This window comes from Stegostoma tigrinum, chromosome 30, assembly GCF_030684315.1.
Source record: "Stegostoma tigrinum isolate sSteTig4 chromosome 30, sSteTig4.hap1, whole genome shotgun sequence".
NCBI classification, from domain to species: Eukaryota; Metazoa; Chordata; class Chondrichthyes; order Orectolobiformes; family Stegostomatidae; genus Stegostoma; species Stegostoma tigrinum.
The window spans coordinates 4381922-4397407 of record NC_081383.1 but is presented as its reverse complement, the minus strand read 5'-3'; the positions used below and the strand labels follow the sequence as shown (position 1 = coordinate 4397407).

General features: G+C 41.9%; 2 protein-coding genes and 1 long non-coding RNA gene across 8 annotated transcripts in view; 1 reads left to right on the top strand and 2 right to left on the bottom strand.

The window, feature by feature from the left end:
- gatad2ab (GATA zinc finger domain containing 2Ab) overlaps positions 1–1524 on the bottom strand; it is a 137306-nt gene extending 135782 nt beyond the window's left edge. For all 6 annotated transcript variants that reach the window (XM_048559794.2, XM_048559796.2, XM_048559798.2 and 3 more), the window contains exon 1: positions 1056–1524. The gene's annotated coding sequence lies outside the window, so the exon portion shown is untranslated. The remainder of the gene's footprint in view (positions 1–1055) is intronic.
- A 620-nt stretch (positions 1525–2144) lies between these two features.
- Positions 2145–15486, top strand: part of LOC125465800 (uncharacterized) — a 34546-nt gene continuing 21204 nt past the window's right edge. The window contains exon 1 of the long non-coding RNA XR_007250317.2: positions 2145–2465. This is a non-coding gene — a long non-coding RNA (uncharacterized LOC125465800). The remainder of the gene's footprint in view (positions 2466–15486) is intronic.
- mau2 (MAU2 sister chromatid cohesion factor) overlaps positions 11226–15486 on the bottom strand; it is a 61760-nt gene continuing 57499 nt past the window's right edge. The window contains exon 19 of the mRNA XM_048559658.2: positions 11226–15106. Within this exon, the coding sequence (XP_048415615.2) occupies positions 15032–15106 (75 nt within the window). The 3' untranslated portion in view covers positions 11226–15031. The remainder of the gene's footprint in view (positions 15107–15486) is intronic.

Here is a 15486-nt window from a genome sequence, read left to right as displayed (position 1 = left end):
ACCCAAAGCACCCACAACCTTGAACGGTGACACCACACCTTCCCCTTGTGACAGACAAACACGATCCAATTAAAAGTTCATCAAAACTCCCAAAAGGTAAATTCCAAATTTGTAGGCGTTATGCCTAAGAGACCAGATAGAGATTTGCAAAAGTCTTTTGGCACATTTACACTCTCAAATGTATTAAAACCATATAATGGTCTCTTATAGAAAACACTGGACACTTAAGTCTTAAAACTGAGGCCCTGTAGCAATCGTGGAACTCTGATTCAAAGCAACTTGGTGTAGACAAACACTGTGTTTTGTGAAATATTTACATTATTTGGAGCCTGGAGTAAAGCATTTAATGCTGATTGTAGCATCTGTACTACAAGTTTTACACTCTAATACTAACTGAACTTTGAGTTCTCAATGAGAGCTCCCAGAGGTTTGCAAATTAAAAACATCTGCATTTCTCTCCATCCGAGCCTGAATATTTAGAGAATCATCCCAACCTTTTACCATCAAGCCAACCATTTATCACTAAACAAATCATTAAGACCTAACATTAAAATCTCCACTTTTGGAACGAGGATAGATTAGACAAACACTGATGTATTTCCCACATAATTCACAAATCTGAAAACACTTATAATCCCACATGATTGAATAATTTGAAGTTTACAAAGCAAAACTCAACTTACATACACTTGACAAAGCAAACACAAAGGGAAGTAAAAGTTTTCAATAAATCATCTTTCTTAAAGGAAAGTATCAAAATGAACTTCTCAGCAGAACTTTTAAACAGTTAAAGGCCTCAAACAACAAACTTTAGGCTTTTTTAAAAGTGTTCAAACAAAATTGCACGTTCATTACTACCTGCACCCATCACAACCCCTTCTTAAAAACAGAAAGTTGGACCGGTTTGTAGTCTTAAAACTCTCCCACACTCAATCTGTCATACCCAACAAGTGCAATAGCCATTCGTTTCTCTCGAATATGGGATTCTTGAATCAAGCTACTTTATAAAATACAGAACAAGCAATAAATATCGAGGTGGAACCTTATTCTGATACCTGTTACTTGGCTGATTACCTCCCTCCAGTGATTATTTGAGGGGGGCTGGGAGGGTGGTTGTTGCAGGGGGGAAGATTGGAGGGAGCTCCGGGCGATATCTGTGTCTTTTTTTTGTTTTGTTTCCTTTATTTTCTTCTTTTCCTCAAAAGAAAAATCCCTTCAGCTTCAGCGTCTCATGGACCCCGGGATCAAAGCTCGCCGGTACGGCCAGACCATCTACTCGACCCCGAGGCTTCAGGAGTGAAGTTAGGCCTCAGGCTTCATAACCGCCATTGTAATTGTTTTTCTTTTAAAAATAAGTTTTTTTTTCCTCTCTATTTATGGGAGTCGATTAAAAAAATATAATTAGGTTGCAAGCACGGGGGGTAATCTGGAGTTGGAAGGGAAGGGGGATATTTTATTTCTTTTCTTGCCCGGTTCCCGTTGCTATGAGCGATGACCCGAATCTCCCCCTCCTTCCACCGTAACAATGGTTAAAATGGAGGCTGACTTCCGGGTCTGTCTCAACCTATCTTGCTGCCGGGTGGCCGGCGAGCTGACTGACACGGTAATTTTCCAATCATCTCTGAATTTGTTCCAGGATAGACCAATAGAAATCCCGACAAAGGGGAGTGGGGCCAAAGGGGTGGGGTGTCATATGAACGTGTTGGCTCCACACGTGGGTGGAGAATGATGGACACGAATTTGTCTAATAGTCATGCCGACGTGTGGGAAGACGAACCAATCATCGTTGTAGAACTGCGAGACGTAATTGTTTAATGGCGGGAGGCTGACAGCTAGCCGATTTGACTGACGTCCAATAATCCAATCGACTGTGCCAGTGCCTTCAGGGTTGACCAATAATAGTTCGTAAAGGGATAGGCCAATCAGCTCAGTGACGTCAGTCGACACCCTCATGGTTGGGCTACGTGCCGGACGTCTTCTATTGGCGGTCGCTACAACCATTAGCAAGGACAGCACTCACCATATGACCCAATCGTGACGGAGGGGGCGAGACCAGATCATCAAGTTAGTTTGAAAGGCAGAGGGCGGATCCAGCTGTCAACGGTGGGGTTTCCCGAAGTGATTAACAGGGCCCTTTCCCATAATCCACTGAGGCTCTCTAATGATGCGCAATTAGGGTCAAGAGTAGGGTCATTGTCTTTAACCCACTCTTGACCAAAACTAGGGCTTTGATTAACTCAAGTTTTCCAACATGGCATCTGTTAATTCTCTCCATTTCATTTGGGGGCATCTTTCTCTGGAAAGTTAAGTCCACTTAGGGGTCTTGACTGAAAATTAGTGAGGTGACTCATTTTGGAAGGACTTAACAAGGTAAAGGGATAATGATGGATGTTCAGACCTGGGAGTACACGATTATGAATGGTCGACCAACTTGAAGAGGAGCAGGGCATTCACTGAGATCATGGGTGAGCACCGGATTCAAAAAATTAACTGTTTTCTCTCCACAGATGCTGCCAGACCTGATGAGTTTCTCTAGCATTTTCTGTTTGTGTGTTCCATATACTTACTTTTAGCCCATACACCGTGGTACCTTTGCTTATCATAATGTTTAATCTGAGATGGGCAATTTTAACAACTGATCTAGCATCAACTGCCTAGGAAGCATCAAGGATCAGAGGGACCTTAGTGTTCCTAAGACCATATGAAACAGGAACAAGAGTGATGTAATCTATATGGACTTCAGTAAGGCATTCAACAAGTTTCCTCATGGTAGACTGGTTAGCAAAGTTAGATCACATGGAATACAAGGGGAACTACCTATTTGAATACAGAACTGGCTCCTGTGGAAGACAGAGGGTGATGGTGCAGGGTTGTTTCTCAGAATGGAGGCCTGTGACCAGCAATGTGCTACAGGGATTGGTGCTGGGTCACTGCTTCTCATCATTTTCATATAAATGGTTTGGATGTGAACATAAGACATATGGTTTTCAGGTGATACCAAAATTGGAAGTGCAGTGGACAGTGAAGAAGGTTACCTCAAGAGTACAGAGATGATGGGAACTGCAGATGCTGGAGATTCCAAGATAATAAAATGTGAGGCTGGACGAACACAGCAGGCCAAGCAGCATCTCAGGAGCACAAAAGCTGACGTTTCGGGCCTAGACCCTTCATCAGAGCTCTGATGAAGGTTCTAGGCCCGAAACTTCAGCTTTTGTGCTCCTGAGATGCTGCTTGGCCTGCTGTGTTCGTCCAGCCTCACATTTTATTACCTCAAGAGTACAACAGGGTCTCGATCAGATGGGACAAAGGGCCGAGGAGTGGCAGATGGAGTATAATTTAGATAAATGTAAGATGGAAAGGCATATCAGGGCAGGACTTGTACACTGAATGGTAATGTTCCTGAACAAAGAGACCTTGGAGTGCATGTGCATAGCTCCTTGAAAGTGGAGTCACAGGTAGACAGGGTGGTGAAGGTGGTGTTTGGTATCCTTGCCTTTATTGGTCAGTGCACTGTATATAGGAGTTGGGAGGTCACTTTGCGGCTATACAGGACATAGGTTAGGCCGCTTTTGGAATACTGCGTTCAATTCTGGTCTTCCTGCTGTTAAAAGGATGTTGTGAAACTTGAAAGGTTTCAGAAAAGATTTACAAGGATGTCGCCAGGGTTGGAGAGTTTGAATAGGCTGGTGCTATTTTCCCTGGAGCATCTGAGGCTGAGGGGTGACCTTATTGATGCTTATAAAATCATGAGGGGCCTCGATAGGGTAAACAGGCAAGGTCTTTTCCCCAGAGTGAGGCAGTCCAAAACTAGAAGACATAGATTGAAGGTAAGAGGGGAAAGATATAAAAGGGACCCAAGATGCATCTTGTTCATGCAGAGGGTGGTACGTGTATGGAATGAGCTGCCAGAGGAAGTGGTGGAAGCTGGTATAATTACAATATTTAAAAGGCATCTGGATGGGTATATAAATGGAAAAGGTTTAGAGGGATATGGGCCAAATGGGACAAGATTATTGAGGCTATCTGGTCAGCATAGATGAGTTGGATCGAAGGGTTTGTTTCTGTGCTGTAAATCTCCATGATTCTATAACTCTAAGAGTAGACGATTCAGCCCCTCAAGCTGCTCCATCATTCAGTAAGATCGTGGTTGATCCGAAATTCCTCATGTCCTGTATTTTCCCCATTCCCTTCGATTCCCCAACTGATCAACAATATATCTCAGCCTTAACTACACACAAGGACTCTGTCCCCTAAAGCTCTCTGTGGCAAGGAGTTCCAAAGACTCTCAACTCTCTGTGAGAAGTTCCTCCTCATCTCAGTCTTAAATTGGTACCCCTTAATTCTAAGGCAATGCCCTCCAGTCCTAGACTCTCCCATGAGGGGAAGCGTCCTGTCAGCATCTACCCTGACCAGCCCCTTAAGAATCCTATGTTTCAGTGAGATCACCTCTGATTCTTCTAAACTCCAGCCAGTAGAGTCCCAACCGGTTTAGCCTTTGTTCATAACACAATCTCACCACACCAGCGAACCTTCTCTGAACTGCCTCCAATGAATTATTTTATTTCCTTAAATATGGGGACCAAAGCTGCTCACAGTATTTGACATGTGGTCTCTCAGCATGAGGGAGTTTACTATGAGGTAACAAAGTGTAGAGCTGGATGAACACAGCAGGCCAAGCAGCACCTTAGGAGCACAGAAGCTGACGTTTCGGGCTTAGACCCTTCATCTGAAAAGCTTTTCTGATGAAGGGTCTAGGCCTGAAACGTCACCTTTCGTTCTCCTAAGATGCTGCTTGGCCTGCTGTGTTCACCCAGCTCTACACTTTGTTATCTTGGATTCTCCAGCATCTGCAGTTCCCATTATTTCTGATACAAGTTTACTATGAGCTGTTTCTACATTACACATCAAAAGTACTTCATAATCAAGCACTTTGAGGCATCCAGTGGTCGTGAAAAGCACTATATAAATGCAACTATTGCTTTCAATATGTCAAAGGAGAATAAAGTGTGATCTCATTGAAATATATAAAATGCTGAAGAGCTTGTGATCATAGAGACTTAAAGACTAGTGCTGGCCTTTTGAAGAATGAACAATTCAAGATCACAGACTCAATGTATGAAGATGGCCTTTTAGAACTGAACTAGGAAGAAATTGCTTGATTGGGGATTATGAATCGTTTGGAATTCTGTACTTAGAAGGTTGTAACTACTCAATTGTTGAATTGTTAAAACTGAAAGTTTGACATGAGGGGAACCAAAGATATGGGAACAGGACAGGAAAGACACAACCTGATGTAGTTTAGCCATAATCTAACTTAGTGGTGAAGCATTGTGGATACGCCTTCAGCTTTGGAATGACCTCCTTACAGGTCTCCAATATGTTCTTTAAAACCTACCTCTTCAAGTTTTTTGTCATATGATTCAACATCTCATGATGTGGCTGTGTCTTGTTTTATAAAACTCCTGCAAAATCCTTGGGATTTAATTCTTAATCATGTAGTCCTCATAACCCTTGACTCATCTGCTAATTAAAAAATCTCTCTAACCTATTGGTGGTGGAACATTTCACCTTATTTATGCTGGGCAAAATTCAAATTTTGAATCTATTAAGTTTCCTACTTTATAATCATTTGATTCTTCCCACATTCCCAACAGTCCATCAGGCAGGGATATTTTGCTGCAGTCTTGGAGTTTGTGACTACTACAGTGTTATCATGGGATATGGATGTCATTGGGTAAGACAGCATTTATTCACCTGCTTAATGGTGTAAAGGACATTTTAGATTCAACCACGTTGCTGTGGGTCTGGAGTCATATTTGGCCAGACCAAACAAGGGAGGCAGACATGCTCTCCTAAAGGATATTATCAAATCACATTAGGTTTCTAATAATCTAATAGTTTCCATATTAATAATACTAACTTTCCAATACAGACGTAACTAATAGAAGTTAACTTTTTAGGATTTGGATCCAAAGAGGCTCTGGATTACTAATCCAGTGACAATATCATTATGCCACTACTTCTCCCTGCAAACCATAATGCCATCTATCATCTGTACAGCTCCATGTTCCTTGATATCCTTAAAAAAATTATCAATCTTAGTTCCAATCAATATCCAACCTCAACAGCTATTCAGGGAGGGAATGCTGGATTTCCAGGATCTTTTGTGGTGCTTGTTGATATTGTCTCAGTTCAAATATCAAGGTCTTACCCCATGGTCTGGATTCCACTCCACTTAATGAGTTAGTAGTTCAATTCAACATACCCTGCTGAATCCTTTTAACATTTTAAGCACATGGCATGTCCTATTGCATCATTGGCTAGTCAAGGTTAAACAAAAACTATACACAAGTGGCTACCTAATGGAACTGCAGACAGCCAGGTTTTAGTTTCTGCTGTCAGTTACCGGCCCAGTTTCCATCCATTTCTGGCAGTAACAAAACATTAAAAGCAGTTTGACCCTGCATCTGTTCTCTGCTGTCTGAACTATGTACTCTTGACGTTAAGGGGTAGTAGGAACTGCAGATGTGGAGAATCAGACAACAAGGTGTAGAGCTGAATGACACAGCAGGCCAAGCAGCATTGGAGGAGCAGGAGAACTGATGTTTCGGGCCCAGACCCTTCTTCAGAAATCATTTCTGAAGAAGGGTCTAGGCCTGAAACGTCAGCTGTCCTGCTCCTACGATGTTGCTTGGCCTGCTGTGTTCATCCAGTCTCCACTCTTGACGTTAACCCTATTTTCTTAAGTCACTTTTTTTAACCAGGCTTTTATGCTTTTATTCTTGGGATGCAGGTGTCGCTGTTTGTGCCAGCACTCACTGCGCATTGCTAAATGACCAGTGAGTTAAAAATGAACCACATTGCTATGAAGGTCAGACCAGGTAAGGGGAGCAGATTTCCTTCCCTAAAGGACATCAGTAAACCACCTGGGTTTTTTTTTTACAACAAGAGACAAGTTTCTTTTAAATTCTAGTTCTTTTTAAGTTGAAGTTAGATTTTGCTATCTGCCATGGTGGATTCAAACCCATGTTGCCATCACTTTAGTTTGGAGGGAAAACTAGTCCAATGACATTACCACTCCTCCCCAAACGATTCCTTCTGTGGTTTTGCCAAATGTTGTCTCTTGAGAAATGTTTAGTGAAGTTTTATTGCTTTAAAAGCAACTGCTGACAAGCAGTGTGGAAACTGCAAATACTTCAAGAAATCTGCTCTCTTAACAAACACAAAAGTCAACGAGAGGCAAACAAAATATCAGTATAAAGAATAAAATGGATGGCATAGGCTCGGACTTGCTGGCAATGCTTTTCACAAGGCATTTCAAGCCATCAACAGTTAAAAGCTAATAAATTTGGAACTAATAGATTGGAGAAAATCCCATTCCTGAGATAAGTTCAGTTGTCAAACTCCAGAGAAGAACAGCACAGGCTCATTAAAAGCTTACATTTACGAATTTATTTAAAAATTCCCTGATATATAGAAAAAAACCAAAAAAGTTACTCCAAACATAATAGAAAGCTAAAAACACAGCGACAGGCAGGTTCTGTTTACAAAGATCCATATTTACAAACTGAGCTTTCCCCATTTCACAGTGATGTTTATCACTGAAGTGAGGAATCCTTTACATCTCAAAACATCTAAACATTTAATAAACTATTCCAAAAAGTACAGTGATGCTAAAACACCATACGTGTTAACAAACCTGCCATTACATTGATTCTTAAGGAAACAGAATTACACAGAAACTGGTGCACCAGATACATGATAAGAGTACATATTAAAACATTATCTTAGTCAAAATACTTTGAATTGTCTGTACAAAAAGTAGAAGATTTGCAGAGATGAAAATGAACATACCTAGTTGACAATGCTATACACAAGATCTGTGTAGTTGAAAAATTAATTTATTTATTGTAGTAGTTACTGTCTTGGTTTATATGCACTGTAAAACTTAATCACCCAAAATACTGGGAAGGTTGAATTTAGAAATCAGTGAGTGCTTGCAACTGTTCATCCAGTTCTTGTTGTTTGTGATGCATGTGTCCACTCTTAGAAAATCAGAGGAAAACCCTTTCCTTCACCTCCCCCATTTTTCATTTGGAGGACGGTGTGTTCCATTCCTAGAGATAAACAGTCTCCATCTCTTCATTGCCCGAAGAGAGGGACATTTGGTGGAGTAGTTGCTCAGGTTTTAGGTATTGCCAGCACATCATACAAGTGACTGTCTAGATGGTGAGTGTTGGTCTGAAGATCTCTCTCACAGCACAGTCATGTTCTCACCAAACAGACACCATGGTATATGAGCCCTAGCTGATATAATTATTCCACCCCTTTCTTTGCATTAGACGTGGGTCATGGAGTCTCACTGATCTACCAGCATGTATCCAAGAACTTGGAACAGACACGAGTCAAACTAGAGAAATGCCTAGTCTGCAAGAGTAGTGGCGTAATGCCAAAGCAACCCTTTGGGAAACTTTGTCTTCCATTCTAAAGGAGGGTGCAAGGGAAAAGGTAGAAACGTGGTGGTTGGGTTTGGGGAAATGGGGAGAGAAAGGGAGAAAAGAATTGAAAAGAAAGAAAAATATACTCCAAGAGCATGGATTTCACAGGCACTGAATCAGCAAGGGTAACAAAAGCTGCTTTGTAGGCTTGCTTAAGTGACCATTGCTGAAGAGATAATAAAATGTGAGGCTGGATGAACACAGCAGGCCAAGCAGCATCTCAGGAGCACAAAAGCTGACGTTTCGGGCCTAGACCCTTCATCAGAGAGGGGGATGGGGAGAGGGAACTGGAATAAATAGGGAGAGAGGGGGAGGCGGACCGAAGATGGAGAGTAAAGAAGATAGGTGGAGAGGGTGTAGGTGGGGAGGTAGGGAGGGGATAGGTCAGTCCAGGGAAGACAGACAGGTCAAGGAGGTGGGATGAGGTTAGTAGGTAGCTGGGGGTGCGGTTTGGGGTGGGAGGAAGGGATGGGTGAGAGGAAGAACCGGTTAGGGAGGCAGAGACAGGTTGGACTGGTTTTGGGATACAGTGGGTGGAGGGGAAGAGCTGGGCTGGTTGTGTGGTGCAGTGGGGGGAGGGGATGCACTGGGCTGGTTTGGGGATGCAGTAGGGGAAGGGGAGATTTTGAAACTGGTGAAGTCCACATTGATACCATATGGCTCCAATCTCCAGCATCTGCAGTTCCCATTATCTCTTATTGCTGAAGAGAGTTTGGACAGCAAGTGAGTGGCTACTGAACAACAGGAGTCATCAACCACGTATTTGCTAACAGACCTTGCTGATAGTAATTGGGCAGTGAGAAGCCTGCAATATTTCTCTGCATCCCACCCATCTTTTAAATGGCAAAATGAGGAGACAAGCTGCCTTCTGTTAACTTACAGCAGCCCAAACATGGAGTCTTCCTAATTTACTTAGCTGATCACTGATGTAAGCACTTGACCAGTGGGGAAGCCATATCTGATGGTGACAGCCATCAGTAAATTGACTGCAAAGAAACTGGTGGGTCATACACTGGGTGGGTTGAGGAGGCGGGGGCTGGTATGTGTTGTTGGAGAGAGTATAGAGAGGATGTGTCTTCAAAGAGGACACTGCGGGGGAGCATCAATGCAGGTTTTCCCCCTGCGAGAGGACTGTAAAGTACAACATAAGTGGAACTTGAGTAGGACATCCTTCTTCCTACTCCATGATCCCTAGTCAGACAGAAACAAACTTACATTGCATCACATCCAGTTAGGTCTGAAGTACATAAATACCGCGAAGTCAGACAGCAGGTAGTATTTATAAAAATGACAAAGAAATATTGTCAACTCGATTATATAAAAAGAGGTTCTTTATCTAATCTATATATTTATTTAAAATATTTAAATCTTCACCACGGATATTTGTTTCTGCACAATCGTACCATGCACGTCCTAACATGTGATACCTATCAAAATTAATATTTGTTGCATTTAGTCTCAAGGTATCAAAGCATTCAAGGACTAGATTTGTTGTTTAAACACTTCTCCAAGCCAACACCACTGTTTTAAAAATTTATACCACACATAGTTTTAGGGCACAAGCCATCATTCCCAAAACTCTGCCCAGTTTGACAATCACCATGTCCTGGTTGAGATGAGCTAAATCAGCCCAGAGGATGTGCCCTGATCTACTCCAGAGGTCAAGACATTTCTTGGAAGCATACTACATGTGGAATCTCAGAAGCACACAGTTCAAATTCTGCAAAAGCTGCCATCAAGTTAGTTAAGTTACTGGCGTTCAAAAGCAACAGACTTATCAGTAACTAGTATAACTACTCTGAAGTGATATTATTTGTGCTGCTCTCAGCTTATATTCTTATACGTGTGGTATAAAGAATAGCTTATATATAAAGCTTCTAAAAACCTCATCTTTTAAACTTCTTTTTTATTTGAAAGAGAGGGGTGAGAAGTGTTTAAACAAAAATGGTCAATTTGTTACAGCCACAAGATCCACTGGTCAAATATTGAAATGATACCAGGATCCAAAATAGCCTAAAGAGCTTTAACAATTGATGCATAATTAGCATTTTGGTGACCCTGTGATATTCAGTATAATGCAAAGCCAAAATATCACCCCTTTGACAGCATTCCCACATTGGCCATCCTGGCATAAGTTTCTGTAGACAAGTTCAGATGGTTGCCCCTTTGCTGCTGACCATGTGAGGCCAATAGTAGGTGTGCATCACCTCAGTACCGCAGAATGCAAGAAATCTCGCTTCCCAGTGCTTTTGGGCAACTCAGCTGCTGTTAGCTGTCTCTGTGTTACTTTTTAGAAGGTGCTTGTAGATTAACTGATCATATTTTGGAAGGTGGTGGGTGACAAGAGCAGGGAAAACTGATACTGCTGCAATCAAAATCTGTCCATCTAATCTGCTGGGAGCAGTGATTAGAATGGGGAGCCCTGATGGATCGTACGTGCACTGATGGTAACCCAGGATATTGGGGTGGATTACAACCATACCACTTCCACCTGGCAGTTGAGTGAGATGGGAGCCTTTTATCCTTTGGATGACTGATTGCTGCATTTGGACTACTGGGCATAGGGCAATGCTTGCTGGATGGAATCATAAAATGGATGAAATTATACCATCCTCTCCTACATCAATTTATCTGAGAACACTGGTTGAGAAAGGTCACCTTGAAGAAGTCTTCCCTCACATGCCCAGAAAAGGCAGGAAAGATAAGATGTTGGGGGGGGGGGGGGGGGGGGGGGAGGGAGAGAACAAGTCTGCCAAGCAAAGCTTTGCTTGCCAGCCAATAAAAGTGACCAAGGGTGGATCATACTTTAGTATGGACTTTGATCAAAAACGAGTGGCCTTTTGTCAGCTGGGACTTGCAAACTAGGGTCAAAAATGAAGAAAGGACACTCACTAACGCAGTGTGCAGCGCTACTGGAAGTTGTGTGTCAGTAAAAGTCAGACTTCTTCAGGGGAGTAGGGAAACAGAATTTTAAAAATGCGAAGCCTTAAGTTGTTCTACTGCACTTAATATAATTATTGCCCAGATTTCTGTCAAGGTTGATTAAAGTTACCAGGCAAAAAACCAAGATGGTTATTGGCCAGTTGAACCGTAGGACAGTTCAATATATTGTATACACGTAAGTATGTATGTGCATGTTACTATGCTGTAATATGTCTACAAGAGCCTAATGTGATGAAGGAAGTTGCTAATTTATAAATTACAAAGCCCAGAGGGTCAGGAGTAGGGGATTAGCTCAGTTAATTATCTCACTGAATAAAATATACAATAATTTCTTAAAAGAAACACAAGCTGTACAAAATATTGTTAGCGTTAACAACACAACCCTAAATTTACATAAATGGTCTCTGACAGTAGGCAATCAGAATGCAAAACTACAGGTTAAGCTCACTGGTCAGTCAGAGAGAGTACAGTGGTTAAAAGAATGGCAGAAGAATTTGATGCCCAGGACAGTTGAGAATTATTTTGTCAAATTAAACAAAAAAATTCAATTAAAAAATTTGGCTTACATTTGAAGAAACTAGTAGATCTGAAATGATTTTATGGAGCAAGGAGGGTCTAGCCTGGTCACACAAGGAAGCCTGGTATTTCCACACCAGTCATTGTTTTAAAAAAGGGGGAACTTTCTAAATTATGTCCTCAATGAACATAAACAGAGGATCCTTTTATTGCTGTTTCGCTAATGCTGCTTGGTACGGACTTACTAAATTGCTTAAAAAAACTGATAGTTTAAATAAAAATTATCATGCTCATCTAGAGAATGCTGTGAGGCTGAGATATGCTAAAATAAACAAAATAAATCAAGACAAGAGGAACACTACTGAAAAAAAAAGGAATTTGCTGAAGATTTTTGTCTTGCACCAGGACAATTCACAACAAAATCAATTCAGTGGGAAAATCAGAGTTTATATTGCATGAGTGTGTTGGTTTTCCCCTTGAATTGATGCTCTTGCAAATTGTCCTGACCAGCGTAAGGCAAAAAACCTTGACAAACTATGTAGTTTTTCAGCAATATTCAAGTTCTGTACAATCGAACGTCAACAGGAAGGGCTTAACTTTTGTATTAACTGTTTAACCACTTACCCCAGTTTCTGCCCAATTGCCTGCTCTTTCCAACAACCTCAGCTCGTACACACTGGCACTATATGACGTCCTCCAGCCACTGACTGTGACACTTTCCACACCTCCAATACTGGAGTCCCCACTCCCTCATCATCACAGCTACTCTATCAGGACTACAGAATCCCATATGGAATCCCAAATGCATGAGCTGACTTCCACCCTTAATGCTCATTCCTATTTGCCCATTTAAAGGGAGTAGTAGTCCAGGAATTCAATTTGCTTACTTCTTGTATGTTGCCAACTTTCTTCCCAGTTTTCCTGATGTCTGCAATGGTCAATCAACCAATACCTTCCTCCGAGGGGGAATTCTTAATGCGTCAAAAGATTTGCTTGCCCATGATATGATCTCAGGGCAAATGTATTGATGTAATCGCTCATGCATGCATGTCCTGGTGAATTTAGACCCAAAACAGGAGTCCTGGCTGTTCCGGATCACCTCATCTCACTCAAACGGATATGAATTTATTAAGATCAGCATTCAGACTTAGGTTAAACTTAGGGGTCACAAAAAGAAGGATTACACTAGGACGAAGTTATGAGGTCATGACTGATCATACAAGAGTTGAATCAATGTTAAGTGTAAACAAGTACACTCTTTCTAATTGGGATCAATGAAGAGATATCAGGAACTGATTTTTGTTTCTTTTTCCTTCAGTGATACTTAGGCCAGGTATAATGCACCAGTTGCTGCTCTTGACAAGCCACTGGCGACTTGGATTAAAACTGAAATCCTATTGTCCTACAACTCAGTACTGTAACACTTATCCAGCTATTAGGTTGTTAAGGCAGATGCCAACTCCTGCTTAAAAGCACGGTAGGTCCACGCTAAAATCATTTTTTGGTCAACATTTTTTAACTGGATGGTTTCCATTATTACATGGTCAGAAATCACACGACACTACGTTATTGTTCAACAGGTTTATTTGAAAGCTTTTGGAGCCTTGTTCCTTCTTCAGGTGTTAGGTGTAACACCTGGAGGAGGAGCAAGGTTCTGAAAGCTTGTGTTTTCAAATAAACCTGTCGGACTACAAACCGGAGTTCTGTGATTTCTGACCTTGTCCACTACAGTCCAACACTGGTACCTCCACATTATGTCCATTATTGGACGTTAGACCCCTTATTGAATGGCCACAGCTGCTGGTAGTGCATGTCAGGGCATGTTTTGCTGACTACATCAGGAAAAGATGAGGCCAGTGGGGAAAAGGAGGAGTGGGAAGAGGGAATTTGGCCAGTGGATTAGCTCTGTGCAAATTGATCACTACATGATTGAGGTGGCCAAGACCCTCGGCTTTCAAATTTTAATTAAACAAGCTGAGAACTAAGGATTTGTCTTTGGACACAAAATAAAAATACCAAATCAAAAGGAGAATTTACAGCGTTGAGACACAAGATTCACCTCTTGCGCAGTATAATTCCATGATGTGCGCTCTAAGAGTTTGAATCATGATGATGGGAAGAGGAGGAGTAATAGGAGAAGTCAAGCCATTCCTCCTTGCGGAGGTCAGACTGTACGAGAATGATGGTCTACTTGTTCGCCTCAATTGAAACGCCTGGTGAGACAGCCTCAAAGCTGAGGGAAGACATTCAGGTGAACCTTTTGGCAGGAAGGAAGCAAGCCAATTTAGCCAAACTGCTATCCCTTGGATGCTGCTGTCAGCTTCCGCAGCCACTACTTTATAGCTGGACACAGTCAACAAAGGATCCCATGATCCTGACACCCACTTATACTGCAGGCTCAGCCATTTTATAAAAGTTACCACTAAACACTGCTAATGCCATAAATAGCACCACCAAGCCACTGAACGTATCAATACTATTTATAAATGTACAAAATTAACATCCCCGCCCCAAGTTACTACTTCAATCATTCAGAGCATGAGCAGTTTTGAGGTGCTGCTTCCATTTCCATGGCAACCTACATCAGTAGGGATGACAGCAGGGACAAGCATTCAATGCCAGTATGATAATGTGGACATGGGGTAGGGGAAGTAAGAACGTACAAAGGCATGAGGAAGGGAGCAAAATCCCCTGTCCATTTCCCCCCAAAAGGAAATTGTTCCAGTTCACTTGAGAAACAGGCTAGTTGAGAATAGAGTTTAGCAAAGTACAAACATAATTTTCAATGAAAGGGATTGGCAACTGGAGAACAGGATAAGCCGACCTGACATGCTGCAACCCAACTGTTCCTTTGCATCAAAATCCTCAGCACCCACAGATGCTGAGATAGGCTCAACAGCCAGAGAAAAGCAGGTTAAAGACTGGAAAGCATCCACAGTGCTGCTCACAGATACAGTTTTTTTTTCTGTCTCCTGTCTGACCTGACCAACAACGACTGGGAAATGATTTCAAAACCGCTTCTCAGTCGAACTGAGCTGCACTGAGGTTCCACTGCTTTACACATTCAGTTCTGTTCATAGCAGGCTGGCGAGACTAGTGGTGGGTCCGTTCTGAGCTTGAAACTGTACAGGAAGAGGCCCATCCGTCCACTGGAAAACAAAATACATTTGGCAAATCACCGAAGTTCACAAATTCCAATAGCTTCTCTAATGCTGCTGTTTATCAGTCCCTCAAATGACAGCAACATCTGCCAGGCATCTCTAATATATTGATACTGCCACACAGCTGTATTTTAAGAAACCCTTTAATGCTGCTTATTATACTACTTAACATTTCTCCAATTTTCCTTCAATGGCAGTAAACAACATGCATCATCAATACTGCATCCTAATCCAGTGTTATACAGGGATACAACTATGCCCACCGGTATTGTATCCCACTGCCATAACTAGACCACCATGTGTCTCTCTCTCTCTATTTATATGTATATATGCACACGCACATATGCAAATAATTAAAAAAGAAACTA